This window comes from Typopeltis vanoorti, chromosome 8, assembly GCF_054136105.1.
Source record: "Typopeltis vanoorti isolate ZY-2024b chromosome 8, IOZ_Tvanoo_1.0, whole genome shotgun sequence".
NCBI lineage: Eukaryota > Metazoa > Arthropoda > Arachnida > Uropygi > Thelyphonidae > Typopeltis > Typopeltis vanoorti.
The window spans coordinates 43,063,104-43,087,385 of NC_143556.1; the positions used below are offsets into that span (position 1 = coordinate 43,063,104).

The 24,282-nt window shown below is 37.4% G+C and overlaps 1 protein-coding gene across 3 annotated transcripts in view; it reads right to left on the minus strand.

The window, feature by feature from the left end:
- Positions 1–24,282, minus strand: part of LOC150103955 (spectrin alpha chain-like) — an 850,682-nt gene that overhangs the window by 346,766 nt on the left and 479,634 nt on the right. For all 3 annotated transcript variants that reach the window (XM_090397194.1, XM_090397195.1, XM_090397193.1), the window contains exon 27: positions 20,433–20,669. In XM_090397194.1, the coding sequence (XP_090253320.1) occupies positions 20,433–20,669 (237 nt within the window). The remainder of the gene's footprint in view (positions 1–20,432; positions 20,670–24,282) is intronic.

Below are 24,282 nucleotides of genomic sequence, written 5' to 3' on the forward strand. Positions count from 1 at the left end.
AACTCACATCCCCATTTGCTTGCCCAATCACTCAATTTATTCAAGTCTTCTTGCAAGGCCACAACATCTTCACTACTCTTTATGGTTCGTCCTAACTTTGCATCATCTGCAAACAACTGAATATCTCCATCCAAATCTTAGCCAATATCATTAATATACAAGTTGAATAGTAATGGCCCTAAAACAGATCCCTGAGGCACTCCACTAGTGACTTTCCTTTTCCTGGATATTGCACCCCCATACACAACATGTTGATACCTATCAGATAGCCAGGTTATTGAAGAAATGCACGATAAACAACCTGTAGACTTCTTTTTTATGTTTGTTGATGAAGGACTGCTGGACCTAATGGTACAAGAAGCTAACACATACACTCTTCAAAAACTCAGTAAGACAATTTTACCAAAAGCAAGGATAAGAAAGTGGAAAAACACAAATCCCAATGAAATGAAGATATTTTTGGGTCTGCAAATTTGATTCGGTTTAGTGCAGATGCCAAAATTAGAGCATTATTGGTCAAATAACATCCTCTATTCCACAGAAATCAAACAAGTTATGTCAAGGAATCGGTTCGATCTTCCTCTCGGTAATTGGCACTTCACAGACAACGAGGGTGGAAATACTTCTGAAAGACTTTATAAAATTACACCTCTCATAAATCATATAAGAAAAAATCATATAAGAATATGATTATAAGAATAATTTTATTATTATAAGAATCATATAAAAATCATATAAGAAAGAAATGGTAATGAAGAGCAAAAGTCGGAAGCTATTATGGACTATAACAAAAGCAAAAGTTTTATTGATCTATCCGATCAGGTAAAAGCCTATACTTCTTGTCTTCAAAGACGCATTTATAATGACATATATTATAAATAAATATTTAGCACCATTGTTATTGTTTTATTCAACATTAGAAATTGGCCTAAATCAGGTAAAAATAAAACCCCTATAATAGGTCACCTGTTGTACATGTAGTTGAAATTCTACTGTGCTAACTATATAAACCTGTTTACCAGGCCCCACATTTCCATTACCCATAAGCATTTCATTTAGATATGAATCACAGGTGAACTACACGGCCTGAAAGAAAAATTTTTATGCGAATCAAATATGATTCACGCAACGCATTGAAAAAATGTAGTGTGAATCGTATTTGATTCATACGGCAGTCAACGTGTTAAAACACATAGATAACTACAGAACATTAAAAAACGAACTCTGGAAAATATACCAACAAAGTTAAGAAACCATTAACACTAATATACACATCACAAATCACTAGCATCCAATGCCTACATCCCATACATAAACAGTAGCAACAACACAAACAGAAGCTAAATCCCACTCTCTTCATAAAAGTTAACCCAAGCTTCGAAGTAGGTGGGATTAACTTGCCTCACTCAACTACAAGTAATCCTTATAAGCAAATGCAGAAATTTGTATGTATAATCATTCTTTCTCAAACTTAAAAATAAAATAAAATAAAATAAAATAAAAATAAAATAAAAAAATAAAAAAATTATACAAAAAATTCTGTATAATCTTCATTGTTAATATTAGAAGAACATGTCTTGTAAATATATAATATAAAGGCAAAAAAGTACTATTAAAAATTTTAATTGAAATTCAATATAGGAACTGCAGCACTTAGTGCTGAACTCTGTAAAATTATAAGATGCAATGTCATACAAGATGTTTATTGTATGTATAAATATTTTAGCAATCAATAAAAATTATTATTATCAACATCTGACCTCCATGGAATCAAATGATTAACCGAGATGCAAAAAGATCATCAAACCATGCCTTAAACTCATTTGCAGTTTCCCTAATCACCACTCTTTCAGGTAATGAATTCCACTCAACAAATGATATCCATGCAAAGAGCCTGCTTCTCACTCCCCTGCTCATACCCACTTATACAGCTTCCAGGGATGGCCTCTACTCAATGAAAAATCTCCTCCACATTAATCTGGTAACATCTCATCAACTTATATGTTCCAGTCATATTCTCTCTAACAAGGCTCTGTTAGTTGAATTCCCTCAATGTCTCTTCATATCTGACATTCCATAGATCTGACATTGACTTAGTAAACCTTCTCTTGACCCTCTCCAATACGTCCTCATCCTCTTGAAAACGAGACAACGAAATCTGTGCATAGTAGTCCATATGTGATCAAAATCTAATTCAAGAAAACCATACCCACTCTGACATGTCATTGTCCTTCTCATTATTGCCATAATCCATTGCAATGTTCTTACAATTTTAGCAGTGACCCATAAAATTCAAGTCTCTGTCTAGCATCACTCCTACATCTCTCATTTTTTCCAGCTCCTTCAAAAGGTTTCCATTAATTGTATACTCTGCAACCAAATCTTACTACCAAATTTCAAGACCTTGCACTTTGCAACAGACAGCTCCATTCATTTGACTACTCACATAGTATATTCACAACAAGGCCACAATATATACACTACTTCTTATCGTTCTTCCCAAGTTCGCATCACTGCAAACAGCTGCACATATTCAGTTAAGACTGTCCTAATGTGATTAACATACATATTAAAAAAATGGTCCCAAAACAAATCCCTGTGGAACACCACTAATGATCATCCTCTTTTGGGATACACTCCACCATACACAACCTGCTGTTATCTATCTGACAGCTAATCAGTTATCATCTCACTATTCTGTTATAAATTTTAATTTTGTTTTAATTTTGCTACCCGGTTGTCATATGGCACCGTATCAAAGGAATTTGAAAAATCCAAGTGTACCATTGTGTAAGTATCTCCCTTGTACAGTGAATTTGTCACTTGTTTTAATGCATAAGCACACTGCCATAAATTAAAGATGCCAAGAAATTATATTCTTCATTTAATCCTTTATCTAAGTGTAAGCAAACAAAGTTTGCACATCAAGTAACTTCACGACTGTGCAACATGTATATAGAGGCTAATGACTTCACATCATTTGCCTTAGTATCCCATAATGCAAAGCACATATCCTTATGAACATGTATAATGCTATGCATTATGGGAAGGGTCACTATCCAGACCAGTTTTGACCTTTATTGAGGTATGTTTAAGTGCAGGAATACCTCTCCAAAAACTCATGCAATTCCTCAGATTACCCAATGAGTGACCCAAAGGATCATTTAACTCAGCAGTAGTTCCACTAAGTGACAGGCTCACTCCGCCACTGAGAAGAACCCTCAGTAATGGTTCTGCCCAACAACAGTCTCATCCCACCCCCGAGCAGAGCTGCTCATATCTCAAGGAAAGCAACGACTTTAGCACAAAAGCACATCAGTGTGAGCCAGACCTTTACTGAGGTCTCATCAGTGGGAGCCAGACCCAGAAGTGATACCAAGGTTTAAGTAATGCAGAAGTTATATTTCCATATACAAGTAACCAAAGGTGCCATCTTCAGGATACCTGTGTCCCAAAGATGGTGATAATTTCATAGAGCATTCTTTCAAGATGCAAGGTAATATACTGTTAAGTTATAGCGCTGTATTACCATCAGTTTACTTAATTTCTAATATACCTCCTACTCATTCACCATCAATCCTTCCTCTATTATACTCCCAACTCTCCTGATGATGATGATGATGCTGTTTTTACAAGAACAAAATTCACTGATAAAATGCTCATAGAATACTTCAACTATATCTGTTGCAGTTAACAATTTGCCAGTGTCAATTAGCATAATTCTTCCATAGTAATTTTTCTTATACTTGCCACATATTGAAAGAACTCACTAGGAATTTTTCTTTCTTGGATAATTTGGCTAATTATCTGATAATATGGCTAATTTTTTCTCATACTGAAGTTATGCTGTCTTTATCAACTGAATCATCCTCCTAGCCTGCTCTCTGTACTCTTCATGCAACTGATTATTACCAACATTCACTTTGCATTGCCTCCACAGTGCCTTCTGTCTCCAGATTTCATACTTAATGTTTACATTCATCCATTTCACTCCTACTTTGTTTTAGCTTTTCACCTTTGTAATACACTCAGACACTGCTGGCGTAACTTAGCTCTTGATTAATGCCAAAGCAGTTCTGGCTCCTTCCTACTCAACTCCTCTTTCCACATTATAGCTCTCATTTGTCTCCTAAGCTTTTCATAATCACCACCTTCATGGATCCATATATAACCCTTCTTTATAGAAGTTCTCATATGACTGGCTACAACCCATGTGATCACTTCATAGTCACTCTCATCAACTGGAGAAGATTAGACATTTCATTCATAATCACATTCTCCAATATTATTGTATATACCCAGATCTAAGACTCTTAACCCTCATGTGCCCTCTGTTACGTATTGCATAAGATTGTTGTCCCTTAAGAACTCAAGAATTTCATTCTTCTTATTCTCTGATGACATTAATTCATTCCAAATCAATACTGCCATAATTGAAATCACCCCTAATTATCACCCACCCCTTGCTTGCTCACTAAGCCAAATTGAGTATGCATCTTGTCTCCCCCCTCCACATTCCCTGGTCTGTAGCAACACCCAACTAAATATCTCTTTAGATCAACCTCCAATTCACACCATATTGCTCCATGACCAATGCCACTTTTCCTACTTTGTATTTCAACCTTGTACAAACATAATTCCCCTGCTATCAATAGTACTCCCCCTCCATTCTTGCCCTTCCTATCTTCACGAAAAACATCATATCCCTCCATTTCTATTCCTGTCAAGATATCATTCTCATCCAACCATGTTTCACTTATTCCAACTATTTTGGGGCAATTAAATTCAATCATTGCAACAATTTTATCTTCCTTATTGCTAATACTCCTGGCATACATAACAAAGTATAATAATTGATTTCTTCGTCTATAACCAGTCCTGCTTATGATACCCCATCAGCAACTTTTCCACACTGACTCCTGTCTGCTCATCTTCTGTCCCATATAGCCCCAAAGACTCCTCCCTCCTATCTATTACAGGTAGTTTCAATCCTTTGTTGACCATCCACATACCAGCATTCATTATTGTTTTGAGAATCCACTCTTCTTACACTGTGACTGGCTCCCTGGTCGGTTCTGTTTTCCAGTCCAACGTGCATGGCTGTTTTCACATTCTCGTCTCAATTTTCTCAATTCTCACAATTCTCAATTCACAATCACATCAGTCTTACCTAGTCCACTCTCCTGCTCATTTATATAATTTCTGACTTCTACTAATTCCTTGTTTGCATCAATTACATTTTTTTCCAGTCCAGCAGCAACCTTCCCAAATTACTCACTCCAGAACCATTCAGATGCAGTCCATCACTTTTATATAATTCCCTTTCTCCCTTAAACTCATCTGGCATATTTACAAAGTGTACTCCCTTCTCTTCACACATTTCTGCTAACATTCAATTCAAGATGTTTGATCTCTACCACAACTCACCATTCTCATGTTGTTGTTGTTATGTTCCATCGAGTCATTTTTTGACTCCTGGTGATTCTATGAACATACATTCTCCATTCAGATATGTCCCAGGCCATATCGTTCAGAATTTCCAAGCATAATCCAGTTGCTTCTTTAACTCCATCCACCAATCTAATTCTTGGTCTTCCTCTTCTTCTTCCATCAACTTTAGCAAGCATCATCATCTTCTCCAGACTGTCATTTGCTCGCATAATATGTCTCAAGTATAACAATTTTCGCTTGATGATCATAGCTTCAAGGGAGCAATCTGGCTTTATTCTGTCTATCACTGATTTATTGGTTTGCTTTGCAGTGCATGGTATTCTTAGTAAGCTCCAGTAAGGAAATACCGTGAGTAGACATATTATTTACTATCATAATAATGGAATTAACTCGTAAAATATTTTTTATTCGTAGAATTTTCACCCGAGTATCACAGGCATCATCAAATCTTAGGAAAGATTTGCTGATTTATAGAGTACTATCTCAAACAAGAGGAAAAGATGTAGATCATCTGATCTATTTAGGTTAGGGGAGTGAAGTAAAATTTCACGTTTCTTTGTAAAAGTCGTTCCATTAGGAATACACTTTTGTGAATGACTTTTGTCTTGTTCCACTGAACTCTATGTCTAGTGTTGATGGCATGCTCTGCAAGTCCAGACTGTTCAGGTTCAAGGTACTGGATATATAACTTGTGTTCTTCTAACCAGACTTTATTACACATTCAAATAATTTGACTGTGTCTGGAGGAAATTGTTGTTACAGTAATTCAATGCTGTCTGCCAATGACACATTCGTAAATAGCGATTAGTCTAGATATTGTTTCGCTATTTACGAATGTTCCGTTGGCAGACAGCAATGAATTACAGCACCCAGAATTTCCTCCAGACATAGTCAAATTATTTGGATTTGTAATAAAGTCTGGTTATTTTACCTTCAAAGACCAGTTATACCAACAAATCGAAGGAACAGCAATGGATAATCCAATATCTCCTGCTATTGCCAACTACTTCATGGAGCACCTTTGAACAATGTGACATTACACCCAGACCTAACCTTTGGTTCAGATATGTGGACGACTTTTTGCCATATGGAAGGGCACTTCGGAAGAATTACAACAGTCTCTCTCAATAATAAATGCACTTCATCCAAGGATCCAGTTTACCCTAGAAGTAGAAGTAAATAAGCAGTTAGCCTTTCTAGACCTCTTAATTCTTCACCAACCAGATGGTAACCTACAATTCACAGTCTATAGGAAAGAGACTAATCCAGGGAAGTATATCCATGCTGAATTACATCACCATCCCGGTCAAAAGGCAGGTACTATAAAAACACAGGTTCATAGAGTCCACTCCTTTTGTTCTTCAGAAGAACTATTACAAAAAGAATTACAACATATTAATTCCTCCTTCATATCCAATGGTAATAAGAATTCCTTCATAACAAGAGTGTCAAGTAGATGTGCTTCAGCATCCTCTTTGAATATAGAAGATCCTGTTAGAAGAATACATTACTAAGTACCAAGGCAAGATTCCAAGTCATATATCCAGTACCTTGAACCTGAACAGTCTGGACTTGGAGAGCATGCCATCAACACTAGAATAGAGTTCAGTGGAACAAGACAAGGGGTACTTAAAGGTCAAAGCTGTATAACTGAGAGGAGACCTCCACATAGCCTTTAAAGGAATACAGAGAACTGACCAGGGCTTCTGACCTAAAGTCCAATCCTCACCTTCTCGTGGTGCACCTGGATACTGAACAAACAAGGATGGGCTTGCAATTTGAGATTTAGCTGACCAAATTGTATTCTTATTGGCAAACCAAAATACAAAATGATGGTAAAACATGACAAAATTTCATGTCGGCTGGGGCATTGCCCAGTTAATCAAGGCCCCCATTGTTTTCGCCAAGGAAGCAGGGCGACCAGTGCAAAGTCAGCTACTGGAACAAAAACCCTAAAACACACCCCAACTCAATATCACCAGAGTTGAAGATCGGTACTATCAACATAAGCAGCCTGAATGGCAAAGAAATGGAGCTAGCTGAGGAATTAGATAAGTACCAGATTGAGATAATAGGGTTGACTGAAACAAAAAAGACAAAAACTGGTGAAATCTTTCAGAGCAATAAATACAAAACGTTATATACAGGCAATGACAATCAAGGAAAAGAAGGAGTAGCCATAGTATTCAACACTAAATACGAGGCTAATCTTCTTGAATGGTAGGCAGTCTCAAGTAGAGTGATGTGGGCAAATATCAGAATGGGGAACTGGACAATGAGACTTATTGTGACTATGATCCCACAGAAGGTTCTACAAAGGTAGAAGAGGAAGAATTTTTTGAGGCTATAGAGAATGCTACTGACACAATGAAAGAGGAAGAGTTGGTCCTTGTTGGGGATCTAAATAGCAGAGTAGGAAGTGATTGTCAGACATACAAAGATATTTTGGAAAAATTTGGAGAAAAGAGCAAAGCTAACAATAATGGCAAATACCTGTTGGATTTCTGCTCAGGACATGGACTGGTTATTACTAATACCATGTTCCAACATAAAAATGTGCACAAATTCACATGGAGAGTAGAGGCAAGGAATAAGAAAAGTCTCATTGACTATGTTATTGTTGATAGTGATGTTTTCTCCCTGGTGCAGGACACCAAAGTGTACAGAGGATTTGAAATTGGAAGTGATCACTATTTAGTATTGAGCAGGATAAAATTGAATTTCATATTGAAAAGAATGACATGCAAGAAAGTTTTAAAAATAATAAAAGTTGAGCAGCTCTCAGATGTGAACTGTACACAAAATACACAAAGATTATTGAAGAAAAAATGAAAGAGTTTGAGAACAAGAACCAAACCTTGGAGATTCAGTGGCAAGCGTTGAAGAAAACCCTGATTGATTCAGCCAGAGAGGCATGTGGTGAGATTGTCTGCAAGGATAGAAAAATCAGAACCCCATGGTGGACACGGGAAGGTAAAGAGGCAGTGAAGAAAAAGAAGAAAGCATATCAAAAGTTCTTGGCAAATAAATCAGCTTGTGCTCTTAGAGAATACAGAGACAAATGTAAGAAAGCTGAACACTTTGTAAAACTAGCTAAATAAAATCATGGGAGGACTTTAGTAAGAACATAGAAAATAAATATCAAGAGGTGGCAAAATATTCTGGAAGTTGTTGAAGAAGCATAGAAATGGAGGAGAGAGTGCTGTAAAAGGAGTTAGAGATGATAAAGGTGGCATGAAAACCAGAGAAAAAGATATCCTTGAAGTATGGAGTAATTACTTCGAAAAATTGCTAAATGAAATAAGCAGTGATAGTACAGTGGTAAAAAAACACTCAACAGGCATACAGTTAGGAATATATATTCATACTTGAAGTAGAAAAAGCCATCAAAGGCTTGAAATGTGGAAAGTCAGCAGGAATAGATGATATTTGACCAGAAATGCTGAAGTATGGTGGTATAAAAGTCTTACAGTGGCTGCACTGCACAGTTCAGAAGGCCTGGACAGAAGGGCAAATTCCTGATGATTGGAGTAGAGCTCTCATAGTACTCATATAAAGGGAAATAAAACTGAATGTGAGAATTACAGAGGTATTTCCCTACTGAGTGTTCCTGGTAAGATTTATGCCAGTATACTTGAGAAACGGTTGAGAAGAATTGTGGAAGAAAAGCTTGGTAAAGAATAAGCTGGATTCAGGCCAAATATAGGCTGTACTGTCAGGATCAGATCTTCACTTTACGACAAATAGTGGAGAAATCATTGGAATATAACAAAGATCTATAATTAAGTTTTGTCGATCTGGAAAAGGCATATGACAAGGTGCCAAGAGCGAAGCTATTCAATATGCTACAGTTATATGGTGTCAATAGGGCATTATATCAAGCAATACTTAGTCTTTATTTGTGTTGTAAGTCTGCAGTTAGAATTGAAGGAAGTACAGGAAGTCTGGAGTGAGACAAGAATGTACATTATCCCCTCTGTTATTCATTATTGATATGGATCACATTATGAAGGAAAGTGGTATTAAACATGATATCAGAATTGGAGATGTTAATGTCAGCTCTTATTGTTGAAAATGTCAACTGTGTTTTGAATGGGGAACCTGTGGAACAAGTAAAACATTTCAGCTACTTAGGCACGATTTTTAGTGAAGATGGTAAATTAAATATGGAAATAGACAACAGAATCAACAAAGCTGGTATTGTAGGAAGTCAATTGAATAAGTTCATATGGAATAAGAGAGAAATTAGTCAGAACACTAAATTAGCTGTTTACAAGACAGTGTTCAAACCAGTTTTAACTTATGGATCTGAGAGCTGGGTCAGAAGTAAAACACTTAACCAAAGACTAGAGACTGCAGATATGAGAGTTCTGAGAAAGATTAGAGGCATGAACAGATGGCATCAATGGCAGTATCATATTAAAAACGAGGATATTAGGAAAGAACTTGACATTGTCAGCATCCAGGAATGCATTAGCAGAGCTAATCTCAGGTGGTATGGTCACTTGAACAGAATGGGCGAGGAAAGATTATCAAAACAAGTGTTCTCTGCCAGGTTGGCAGGAAAACAACCCAGAGGAAGACCAAGATATAGGTGGATTGATACGGTACAATGTGCCTTAGATGACAGAAATATAAGATCTGATAATGTTGGAGTCTTGACAAATAAAGACTGATTTGGAGGAAAAGTGTAGTTAGGAAGTTAGTAATGATGTAAATTTTTCAATTTTTCATGTAGTACTATCATATCCTGTACATGGCAGGAATTTGATGATGATGATAGAACAAGACAAAAGTCATTCATAAAAGTCAGTTCCTAATGGAACAGCTTTACAAAGAAACATGTGAAACGTTACTTCAATCCACTAACCTAAACAGATCCGATGGTCTAAATTTTTCCCCCCTTGTGGGAGATAGTACTCAGCAAATTTCAGGAAATCAGAATATCTTTCCTAACTTGTAATTGTATACATATATATAAATATATAAAATAAATTATTTTCTGTCGACCTGGATAAGGGGTGGAAGCTCTACTACTCTGGTGTGAGCCCGACAATGTCTGCTCAGGCAGGTGTGGGGATACTCACAAGCTCCCAGCTGTCAGACTGTGTTGCTGAGTGGATCCCATTGGGGGGGGTGTATGTGTGTTAAGGCTTCAGATGAAAAACCATGATTTGTTTGGTTGTGGAAGGGAGAGAATTCTGACCCCTAATCTGGAGTCAGAATACTCTGCCTTCCTAGAGGAAGTGGATGCCGCTTTTGACAGGGTGGCAGACATGGAATCAGTCCTGCTAATGGGTGACTTCAATGCACATGTTGGAACAGATGACCAGACATGAAGGGGAAGTGGTTGGGAGGAATGGCGCCTCTGACCTTAACGCAAATGGGTTGAAATTATTGGACTTCTGCTGTACTAACAGCTTGTCCATAATGAATACATTCTTCCAGCACCGAGAAGTCCATAAGTATACCTGGTACAGGGATACACTAGAACAAAGGTCTCTGATTGACTTCTTTATAGTCTCAGCAGACCTATTTTCCTCAGTGTTGGACATTTGTGTGAAAAGAGGGGCAGAACTGTCAACTGACCACCACCTTGTTGTGTGCACTCTACGACTTCAGAAACCAGATGCTACCATCAGCACTGGTAGGCCTAAGCAGCTATACCGCGTGAAATGGGAGGCATTGGAAAATGAGGCTGTGAGGAAGAATTTTGCAGATGACATTTCCTCCAGGTTCAAAGAGATTCCCAAGCATACTGCAGATGTTGAGGTGGAGGAGTGGAAGCTGTTCAGAACAGCTGTCACTGCCTCTGCACTCTCATGCTGTGGCAGAAAGTGGCTCGGCGTGGCAACAGGCAGTGAGAAAAGGACACCTTGGTGGAACCAAGAAGTCCAAAAAACTGTCCAGGCAAAAAAGGAGTCCTACCTAACATGGCTTAGGGTAAGGTCACCCGAGATGCATTTGCAGAATGCTGAGGCACGAAAAGCTGCTACTGAGGCAGTAAAGACAGCAAAGCAGAAGGCTTCGGAATCCTTTGGAGAAAGATTAGACTCATCCTATGCAAATGCAAACAAAGTATTCTGGCAGACCATCCGCTGCCTTCGAGGGAGGAAATCGTGCACAGCAAGGGCAATTAAGGCCTCTGATGGTGCATTTTTAACAACCAAGAAGGATATACTCCACAGATGGAGGGAATACTTTGAAAGCCTTCTTAACCCAGGTGGCCCAGCAGTTGTGGATATCCAAGAGGCGCAGATTGGGGCAATGACTAGTCTCACAGCAGAAGAGGTCCATTTAGCAATAAAATCGCTAAAATCAGGCAAGGCTGCTGGCGATGATGAAATTCGGCCCGAAATGCTAAAACCCTTAAATCAAGACGGTGTTCTCTGGCTGACTCGAGTGTGTCAGGCTGCTTGGATATCTGGGCGAGCACCAAAGCAATGGCAGACAGGCATAATAATACCAGTCTTCAAGAAGGGAGATCAGAAGGATTGCAGTAACTATCATGGCATCTCTCTGCTCAGCCTGCCTGGGAAAGTGTATGCTAGGTGCTTGGAAAGATGGTGCAGGAGCATAGTTGAGTCAATGTTCCAGGAAGAACAATGTGGTTTTCGTCCTGATAGAAGCGCAACTGACCAAATCTTCACTTTAAGGCAAGTCTTTGAGAAATCTTGGGAATATGCCAAGAATGTCTACACATGTTTTGTGGACTTGGAGAAGGCATATGACCGGGTTCGTCGGGATAAGCTTTGGCAAGTAGTACAGGAGTATGGAGTGGATGGCCAACTATTAGCTGCCATCAAGTCCCTGTATGAATGCCCAGATTTTTGTATCAGGGTAAACAGCACAAAGTCTGAACCTTTCACAGTCTCTGTTGGCCTCCGCCAAGGGTGTGTCCTGTCACCCCTCCTTTTCATAATATTTATGGACTGGATTGATAGGCACAGCCGAGGCAGTGAGTGTGTCAGAATTGGAAGATGTAGCATTGGACATCTGCTTTTTGAAGATGACCTAGTTCTGCTTAGTTCTTCCACAGATGACCTCCAGCAGACCCTGGATAGGTTTGTAGCTGTTTGTGCAGATACCGGAATGAAGATCAGTGTGGCCAAAACTGAAACATTTGTGGTCTCAAGCCAACCATCCCAGTGCACTCTACATGTAAGTGGAGCCCAATGAGGCAGGTGGAGAAGTTTAAATACCTTGGGTCCATATTCACGAATGATGGAAAATGGGATGTAGAGCTAGATACTCAAATTGGCTTAGCAAGCTCAATATTGCGTAAGCTTGGCTGTTCAGTAATACTGAAGCGGGAGTTAAGCCAGAAGGCAAAGCTGGCTGTCTTCAATACAGTCTATATGTAATGATCAAAAGAATGCAGACACGAATCCAAGCGGCTGAAATGAGGTTGTGGGACTGACAAGACTCGACAGTCAGAAGCTCTGCAATTCAGGAAACCCTCAATACTCAACCGCTGCTTCACCGTGTTGAGAGATCACAGTTATGTTGGTACGGGCACCTGGTCAGAATGCCACAAGAGAGGCTCCCTCAGCAGGCCCTCTTTGTCAAGTCAGAAGGTAGGAGACCACGTGGAAGGCCAAGGACTCGCTGTCTGTCTGTGTTCACTGGGCATCTACAGATGCTGTATGGTCACTCCAATGCTCGATGATGTTCCACACTAGGCCTCACTATGTAGTCCTGATGTTTGCCCTTCTGGTAGCCTCAACTCTCTGAAGATCAGTCACTCCACACACGCCATCCATCCATCTCATTGATGGTCTACCCCTGCCTCTTTGTCCACGAACTTTACCTTCTATTACTGTTCTGAGAAGTCCTCCTTCTATCCTTTCTATGTGTCCAAAATATTTTAACTTTCTTCTGTCAATATCCTTAAGGAGCCTTAAAGTTCTACTAATCTTTTCTAACACCCATTCATTTGTACATCTTTCAGTGTATGATATCCTCAACAGCCTTCTGTAACACCACATCTCAAAAGCAGATATCCGTTTCTTATCTGACTTCTTTAGGTTCCAAGTTTCACATCCATAAGTCGCTGTTGGAAAAACAACTGCATCTAAAATCCTCGACTTTGTTCCCATCCATCCTTCCAGATTTTAGACAGGTCTCTGACTGTTGTTTTAGCCATTCCTAACCTTTTTCTGACATCTTCTGAACAGCAATTCTTCACATTAATAATGGATCCCAGGTACTCAAACTTGTTGACTTCCTCGATTATTTCTCCATTAAGATACATTTTGTTTCTCAAATGCTTCTTTGTTTGTTTTTCCTTTGAGAACCATGATCTTTGTCTTGCTAGAATTGAGTTGGTCCTCTGTTATTACTGATCTTGTTAACTTTGTCAAGAATTAGTCCTAGTTCCTCCATGTCATTACAAAGGAGTACTGTATCATAAGGACTCGCTGGATAGATTATATCTAAAACCTTGGGTGGACACGTTTGAGAATCCCACCAGAACACCTGAGCTTGGTGGCAGAGGATCATGACCATTGGAAGTTCCTCTTGAAGCTGTTGCCCCCACAACCCAATTAGGAAAGGTGGGCCTTGAAGATGTATGTATGTATGTATGTAAAGAAATTATTTATTTATTTATTTTTATTTTTTAAATAAATTTAGGAAATTTAACCTTAACTACTTAGGTGGCGCTTTGTGAATATAACAGTTATTGTTTAATTAGCCTTTGTACCTATACTAATGATGCCTGTGATACTCAGGTGAAAATTCTAGGAATAAAGAATATTTTACGTGAGTTAATTCCATTATTATAATAGTAAGTAATTCTTTGTAAGCGTCTCCAAACACATAATTCAAATGCATCTATCTTCCTTCTTTTACTCTTTCTCAGGGTCCAACTTTCACATTCATAAAGTATACCACAGGAAATACTATTGCTTTCATGATTCTGATTTTTGATGCAAGGCTAACATCTTTATCTTTAAAGATCTTGCTTAAATTTGTCATTGCTTTCTTTCCGAGTAATAATGTTCTTCTAACTTCTTAAGTACGATAACTATCTTGATCAATTCGGGATCCTAGGAGCACAAAATTGTTAATTGCTTCCATTTTCTCCCCATCTATTTCAAAATCATTAAGTTCACATGTTGCCATAACTTTTATCTTTTTGAGGTTAAGTTTATATTTAGCACTTTCTTCTTTAACTTTCATAATAAGTTCATCCAAATCCAAATCTTCTTTGCATTCTGCTAGCAAGGTGCGAGCATGCATCATCTGCATACTTCAAATTATTAATATTTCTTCCACCAATTTTAATTCCAACTGAAGACTCTTCCAGCCCTGCCATTCTTAAAATGCATTCACTGTACAAGTTAAACAGGTACGGAGATAAAATACATCCTTGTCACCCCCCCCCCTTTACAAATTGTGAAATACTCAGTTTCTCCAAGATCTGTTCGGACAGTAGCTTCTTGTTCATAATAAGGATTCCTCGGGAGGATAATGAAATGCTATACTCCCATTTTTCTTAACACATTCCACAGTTTCACATGATCTACAGAGTCAAAAGCCTTGCTATAGTCAAGGAAACAAAGGTAGACATATTTTTGATATTCCTCTGCTCTTTCTATTATCCATCTCACATTGGAGATTTGATCTCTTGTTCCTCTGCCTTTTCAAAATCCTGCCTGTTCATGTGGCATTTCTCTCTCATGAACGGTTCCAGTCTTTTCTGAATGATCTTAAGTAAGACTTTACTTGCATGAGAAATCAGTGCTATAGTTCTGTAATTTTTGCATTCTCTTGCATTGCCTTTCGCCTCTTCCCCCAGGCCTTTGAGCAGCTCAATAGGAATTCCATCTCCTCCTGGTTCCTTCTTACTGGATAGCTGTTGCAGTGCCCACCTCTCCAGTGGTACTGGCTCCTGTGTATAATCCTTCTCTTCAAATTTCTCAGTAATTTTGGAATCCTTTCTGTAAAGGACTTCTGTATACTCTTTCCATCTTTCTTTGATGTCTGCAGCTTCTGTAAGATATCCTTTGTGTTTACTTTTTAATATTGTCACCTTGGCACTAAACTTCCCCGTTAGTTCTATAATCTTTTTGAAAAGATCTCTTCTTTTTCCTTTCTTGTTTTAGTCTTCTATTTGTTGGCATTCCTAGCTAAAGTATTTTTCCTTGTCATACTGGGGCAAAAAAACACAAACTGCTTTTCCTATCACACTGCTGTCTCTCTCTCTCTCCTCAATAATCTCCCAATGTCCATCCTCACAATTTAACCATGCCCAACCAAATCATTCATTTCAACCATAAGCACTAATGCTCTTAGACACTTACTTCTCATATCCAGCACATCAATAACCCTGTTCATTTTCCCTCCTGGAAAACAAACCATGTGCATTTTCTCATTCACCACAACATTTATGAAAGAATATTTCTTTCATAAATGTTGTGGTGAATGAGAAAATGCACATGGTTTGTTCCATATAGTGCATTCTTGAGTCATTTGCTACTTTCTTTTCTACACTGTCTTTCATTTTATTCTTTCACAAAGTATTCTGTTCATTTCCACCAGAAGTCCAATTCCATTCTGTACATTCATCATCTCATTCCTCATCAATAATTTCATTCTTCAATTCTTGCATTCCAACAATCATTCATGCTATTGCATCATTAGTCAGACTCCCCCCCCCCCCACTTCCACAGTCCTGCAAGCTCATGCTTCCAGAATTAAGCTTGTTTTTTTTTCTTTTTTAATAATTTCCATATTCACAATCACATTCTCTCAATCACATTCTTCTACTAAGGTAGAAGTGGAAGAATTTTTTGAGGCTATAGAGAATGCTACTGACACAATCAAAAAGGAAGAGTTGGTCCTTGTTGGGGATCTAAATAGCAGAGTAGGAAGTGATTGTCAGACATACAAAGATATTTTGGAAAAATTTGGAGAAAAGAGCAAAGCTAACAATAATGGCAAATACCTGTTGGATTTCTGCTCAGGACATGGACTGGTTATTACTAATACCATGTTCCAACATAAAAATGTGCACAAATTCACATGGAGAGTAGAGGCAAGGAATAAGAAAAGTCTCATTGACTATGTTATTGTTGATAGTGATGTTTTCTCCCTGGTGCAGGACACCAAAGTGTACAGAGGATTTGAAATTGGAAGTGATCACTATTTAGTATTGAGCAGGATAAAATTGAATTTCATATTGAAAAGAATGACATGCAAGAAAGTTTTAAAAATAATAAAAGTTGAGCAGCTCTCAGATGTGAACTGTACACAAAATACACAAAGATTATTGAAGAAAAAATGAAAGAGTTTGAGAACAAGAACCAAACCTTGGAGATTCAGTGGCAAGCGTTGAAGAAAACCCTGATTGATTCAGCCAGAGAGGCATGTGGTGAGATTGTCTGCAAGGATAGAAAAATCAGAACCCCATGGTGGACACGGGAAGCTAAAGAGGCAGTGAAGAAAAAGAAGAAAGCATATCAAAAGTTCTTGGCAAATAAATCAGCTTGTGCTCTTAGAGAATACAGAGACAAATGTAAGAAAGCTGAACACTTTGTAAAACTAGCTAAATAAAATCATGGGAGGACTTTGGTAAGAACATAGAAAATAAATATCAAGAGGTGGCAAAATATTCTGGAGGTTGCTGAAGAAGCATAAAAATGGAGGAGAGAGTGCTGTAAAAGGAGTTAGAGATGATAAAGGTGACATGAAAACCAGAGAAAAAGATATCCTTGAAGTATGGAGTAATTACTTCGAAAAATTGCTAAATGAAATAAGCAGTGATAGTACAGCGGTAAAAAACACTCAACAGGCATACAGTTAGGAATATATATTCATACTTGAAGTAGAAAAAGCCATCAAAGGCTTGAAATGTGGAAAGGCAGCTCATATAATAAAAAGGGAAATAAAACTGAATGTGAGAATTACAGAGGTATTTCCCTACTGAGTGTTCCTGGTAAGATTTATGCCAGTATACTTGAGAAACGGTTGAGAAGAATTGTGGAAGAAAAGCTTGGTAAAGAATAAGCTGGATTCAGGCCAAATATAGGCTGTACTGTCAGGATCAGATCTTCACTTTACGACAAATAGTGGAGAAATCATTGGAATATAACAAAGATCTATAATTAAGTTTTGTCGATCTGGAAAAGGCATATGACAAGGTGCCAAGAGCGAAGCTATTCAATATGCTACAGTTATATGGTGTCAATGGGGCATTATATCAAGCAATACTTAGTCTTTATTTGTGTTGTAAGTCTCATGTTCACTCTTCTAGCTACCATTAGATTTATGAAAATGATGTGTGAAATTTTAATCAACCATCCTAAACTGTGGCATTTCACTGGAAGGTTTGTGTAAAGAAGGGTCCCATTTCAGATAAGTTTATCAGAAAAATTAATTGTAAACAACAGTATTTTTATGAGTAAGAGTTGCTGTAAAAGTTGTGCACTAGCAGTGTTTCTAGTGTGTGAACTTGTTTAAGTTTATGAAAACACTTTTATGAAATTGTTGAACTTAGAGCTTAATACAGTAACCAGCCAAGGAAAGATGGCAGCAGGTTTGTCTTTGCAGGAATTTAATTTTGATTTCAGTTGTTTCGTGAAATGTGAGGTGTGTGCTATATGTATCTGTTTGATTATGTAGATAAATTATGAATGTGGGATCAAGGGAAAAGAGTTGGATTTGAAGAAGGTTCTAAGACGAATAAGGAGAAAAAGAAATGACTCAAGTTAAGCATGGAGAAGTCACATCAAATAAGTAGTATCAGTGGAACTAGCTATAGATTCAGGAATAAGCTGCTGTTTGTAAAGAAATGCTAGAAGTGCCAGAAACAAGGCAAATGAAATGGTTGCATTAATTGAGTTTGTTAACTCAAATATTGTTGAAATAAGTGAGACATGCTAGATGAGGGTGACATTCTGACAGGAATAGAGATGGAAGGGTATGATGTGTTTCATGAGGATAGAAAGGATAAAAAGGGAGGGGGAGTGCTATTAAGGATAGGGAAAGAGTTATATCCATACAAGGTAGATATGAAAGGGGGAAATAGTGGTAGTGGTTTTGAGGCAGTATGGTGTGAGATAGACATGAATAGAATGAAATACTTTGTCGGATGTTGCTATAAATCTGGTAATGTGGATGGTAGTGACCATGAAATATATAATCAAATTAGCCAAAAGTATAAGGAAAGCGGAATCATTATGAGCGATTTTAATTATGGAATGATGAGATAGCAACTAGAAGAGTAAAAAAAAAAAATGAGTTTCTTGCCTTTTTGAGGGACAACTACCTCAGGCAGTATGTAACTGAGGGCACACGAGGATTGAGGATTATAGATTTGACCATCTCCTCAATCCTCGTGTGCCCTCAGTTACTATAAATGAGGTGACAAATCACCCTCCAGTTGATGAAAGTGACCATGAAGTCATTACCTAGGTGGTTGCCAGCAGTGTGAGGGTCTCTGTGAGGAAATAGTATATGTGGAACTACAACTACAAGGCTAGTAATTATGAGAAGCTAAGGAGACAGCTTGCAGGTATAGCATGGAATGAGGAGTTGACTGGAAAGGAGATCAATGTAGCTTGGGTAATATATAGGCACTATCTAGTAGAAGAAATGTATAAATGTATTCCAAGGGTCAGAAGGCTAAATAAAGTAGGTATGTAGTCTTCATGGAGATATATTGTTGGATGTGCAGGAAATAAATGATTTTGGGGGTAATGGTGGATAAGGATCTAAAATTTAGAGGGTACACTGCCAAAATTGTGAGCACAATACTATGGATTATAGGAATGATGCAGAGGACACTGACTTGTAGACATAAGAAGGTTCTTGTTCCACTGTATCAGGTTCTGATTAGGACACATACTGAGTACTCTACTCAGATTTAGTCACCTTGTTTTCAAAAGAATGAAGAGATGTTGGAAAGGGTCCACAGGTGGCTGACCATGGTTGTTTCTGATCTCTGGAATATTGAATATGAGGAAAGGTTGAGAAGATGCAATCTACAGAGTCTAGTGGATAGGAGGAAGAGGGGTGGATATGATAGAGACTTACAAGTTAGTAAGGGGTTGTTTTATAGGATCAATGTTGAAAAGGTTTTTCATAAAATGGTGGAAGATCAGGGGAGAAAAGAGGTCATCCCTGGAAGCTGTATAAGGAGATTGTGAACAAGGAAGTGAGAAGCAGGTTTTATGCATGCAGAGTTGTGAATGATTGGAATGCCATGCCTGAGAGTGGTGTCTGCAGAGAATTTGAATGTGTTTAAGGCACGGTATGATAAACTGTGTGTAGGACAATCAGACCTCCTAGATGAGTCTTTGAATCCATGGTGTCTAAGGATAATAAAAATTCTTAGCCAACCCACAGTACTAATGAACTGTAGATATACCACCTTTCATTGGTGAGAGTCACATAAAAAATTCTTATTAATTCATTATTACACCATCAGATTAAAGCCAAGTGTAGTACTGGATATCAAATTTTGATACTGAAGAACAATTGAAATAAAAATTGATGTAGTAAACAAACTGCCATAAAGATCCCAAATATCAATTATTCTGTAAAAAAATCTATCCATCCAACTAGCCAGAAACAGAACAGTACAGAACTATTATATGCATGCTGGCAGATGGACAAAATAAAACTAAAAATGCTGGCAACATTGTTGCAAATATTATTATTATTATTATTATTACGTGACACCTCCAGGGAGTCCAAGGACTCATCAAGGGAGGCAACCTACTCTATAACACTGTCTCCATAGCTAACTGCAACTACACCAAATTACTTTAATTTATGAAAGAGACTTTGAATTTAATTTTATGAATATAACCATTGCAAAGTTACAAAAATATTCATAAATTCATGTATATATATTTTTGGAAATTTCTGTAAAAAAAAAAAAAGAAAGAAAAACGTACTCTTATGAATAGATATATCACTACGAATATGAATAAAACAGCAAAAAAAGTGAAAAGTAAAATCATAAAACATACTCTATCTGCAAGGGCTGCTAAATCTCTTTCAAGTCCATCATGCTTTCTCTGCAGAGTTTGCACACTCCGTAAATCATGTCCACAGTCTTCAATATTAACAGCATCATCTTTTTCTTTAATCCATTCTTTGGTCTCTTCAATATCTCTCTGAAATCTCTGCACTTCATGTGCAGATCCCAACTGTTCAGACCTCTTTGCTGTAACTTGTTGTAGATGCTGCCACTGATCATTTACATCCTACAAATTAATAATATTGAATTATTTTATGTATTTAAACAATAACCAACAGACAAGTAGAGCAGATATAGTAATAATATTATTATTATTCTTCAACCTTATTTATTATAAGGTTAAATCAACATACTGTTATAAGTTTTACATTCTTGAATGTAGAACTGCTACTTAAAAACAGCGTAATGAGTTGTTCACATAAAATACTTGGTCAATTGCTTCAAAAATATGCTGATAATGTAGAAAAGGAGTATATAACTTTAACAATATAATATATTAAACATACACAAATAACACATGTTAGTCCAATATCGATTAAGACAAAACTGTTAACACTAAATACATAGGTTAATGAAAATAATGTGTCCTTTTAGAACATATGAGCAACTCCTAGAATCATAGATTTATGATACTTGAATGAAATATATTATTATTATTATTCCACCTTCAATGGAGTCATCAGACTCATTGTGACAGGTTCATTCAACTGAAAACATATTTATCATACCAAATCAAAAAATCTTTAACACTAATGGAATTAACATTATTGTTAATATTGTTGTTTGAGAGATTTGGTCATTCTCATATTTACTCATCTGCACATGCGGACACACCCACCCACCCACACGCACACATACACATACACCTACATCCACTCTAACTGCTTGTCCACACCCTTGGTGAAGGAAAAAAAACTCTCTCTCTAGACATCTAACTCCAAATCCCTTTAAGTTTAGTTCATGAGCATTATATAAATCTTTCCATCTGTCAAATTTAGACCATACGTCCACAAACTCTACATCATTTCTTTGGAAACAAACTGCATGTTGATTCATTTGCAATCAGCACCTTCCTCCTCAGTTCTCCTCTATCACAGCATGGAGGAGACCCGAAGTCTTCACCAGTTTACTCTTCTATTTCACTTCTTCAATACCTCTATCACATCCTTCCTCACAGAATACTTCTTACCTCTTAGATCAATAGTTCATTCATTAACTCAAATCATTAATTCATTCACATTTTCTGCATCCTAACAGCATCACTCATATATGTTTTTTGTTTTTTTTAATTTTAATTTTTGCACCAGGGGAACAAGATTTTACCATGCTTTCATAAGTACCCATCATATCATAGAATATCTGTACAAAATTTCTTACTTACTCTGTTTCTCTAGTTTATTCATATGATATATATGGGGGCACGATATCCAGGAAAAGGAAAGTCACTAGTGGAGTGTCTCGGGGGGTCTTTTTTAGGGCCATTACTATTTAACTTGTATATTAATGATATTGGCAACGATTTGGATGGAGATATTCAGTTGTTTGTAGATGATGCAAAGTTGGGATGAACCATAAATGTTGTGGCCTTGCAAGAAGACTTGAATAAATTGAGTGATTGGGCAAGCAAATGGGGATGTGAGTTCAATGTTGCAAAATGTAAGGTTTTAAAATTTGGAAAGCAGAGATGGGATACAGAATTTATGCTTGGTGAGAATACATTGTTGGAGGTGGAAGAAATAAGAGATCTGGGGTTGATGGTGGATAAGGATCTGAAATTTAGGGGACACATCGCCAAAATTGTGAAGACAACACAAAGGCTTCTGGAAATGATACGCAGGACACTGACGTGTAGAAGTAGGGAGATTCTTGTTCCATTGTATAAAGCTTTGATTAGGCCACACATGAACTACTGTGCCCAGATTTGGTCACCGGGTTTTCAGAAGGATGAAGAGATGTTGGAAAGGGTCCAAAGGCAACTGACTAAGGTGGTTTCTGACCTCTGGAATTGAGTATGAGGAAAGATTGAGAAGATGTAATTTGCAGAGTCTGGTGGAGAGGAGGAAGAGGGGAGATATGATAGAGACATACAAGTTGGTAAGGGGTTGTTATAAGATCGATGGTGGAGAAATTCTACAGAGAATAGTGGGAGATCAGGGGAGAACCAGAGGTCATCCCTGGAAACTGTATAAAGAGGGTGTGAGTAGGGGAGTGAGAGGCATGTTTTTTTCGTGAAGAGTTGTGAATGATTGGAATGCCTTGCCTGAGAGTGTGGTGTCTGCGAGGAGTTTGAGTGTGTTTAAGGCTCGGTATGATGAGATGTGTGTGTGTGATAAAAGGACCTCCCAGATGAGTCTTTGACTCCATGAGGTCTTGGGGTAATAATAATAATAATAATATTGTTTCATACTTCCTGCTTTTTTCCCTTCTCAGCTCTGCTAATCTTTTTACAATTCTACAATTTTTCAATTTCATGTTCTATTCTGTAAAGGATTACAAATAAGTGTGCAGTTTCCTTATTGATGTCATCTTCATTTTCTTGACCTTCCACCACTACCACATAATTCTCATATTAACATTTTCCAGTCTACCGTGAATACTAACTTCTATCACATGCTTCATTCTCTCAATCCAACTGTGCACTCGCTCTCAAAACACTCACTACACACTCATTTACCAGTTTCACTCATCTACCACAAATCCTTCACCTTTCAATAACAAATACATCTCACGTGCACTGGATTGAACAATCTCACACAATTCAGTTTACAACATGGATGTCTTAGCTGCCATTGTTCTCCAGCTCATTTCCACATTGTATAATTTTAAAAAATATAAAAATTTTACTTAAAAACTAAATAACTCAGTCTATCACACAAACATATAAAACAAAAACGACACTGAATTAAATTTGTTAGATGTTGCCATGGGCCTGGTAATGTGGAGAGTACTGACCAGGAAATGCATAAGCAAATTAGCAAAACAAATGGGAAAAGAGTAATCATTATGGTTAATTTTTATTATGGCAATATAGATTGGGATGACTCATTTCCTTTACTTCAACTGGAAGTAAAGAATATGAGTTTTTGGAGTTTTTGAAGGCCAACTACCTCAGACAGTATGGAAGAAATGCACATAAGAATTGAGGGTCTTGGATTTGATAATCTCATAACAGAATGTTATTATAAATTAAGTGTCAAATCTTCCTTCAGTTGGTGAGAGTGACCATGAAGTGATTGCTTGGGTGGTTGCCAGCCATGTGAGAACTTCTACGAAGAAAGGGTATACATGGAACTACAAGGCTGGTGATTATAAAAAGCTCAAGAGACAGTCTGGAGCTGTAGCATGGAATGAGGAATTGGCTGGAAAGGAGATCAATGTTGCTTGGGTAACATTCAAGAGAACTATCTAGTAGAAGCAATGTCGAAATGTATTCAAAAGGTCAGAAGGTTAAATAAGGTAGATGAATGAAGTAAGCATTAAATACAGAGAAAAAAGGAATTATGGAAGCAACATAAGAGGAATGGTAATAATCAATTCCATGATAAATACAAAGAACATGCAATGAGGGTGACACACTGATTAAGGTATGAAAAGTTCAGAATCAGCATAAGTTAGCTAATGAAGCCAAAAATAAAAAATAAAAATAAAAAATCCTAGAGAGTTCTTTTGATATGTAGCTAGCAAAAATGAGAATGATTATGGTAGGATGGCTGACTAGAGAAAATGGTATACGGCCAACTGCTGCAGAGGATATAGTTGAGATATTTAATGAGCAGTTCATAAAAAGCTTTTATCCTTGTGAATGTGAGAACTTCCATCATGGGGAGTTTGAGAGCAGT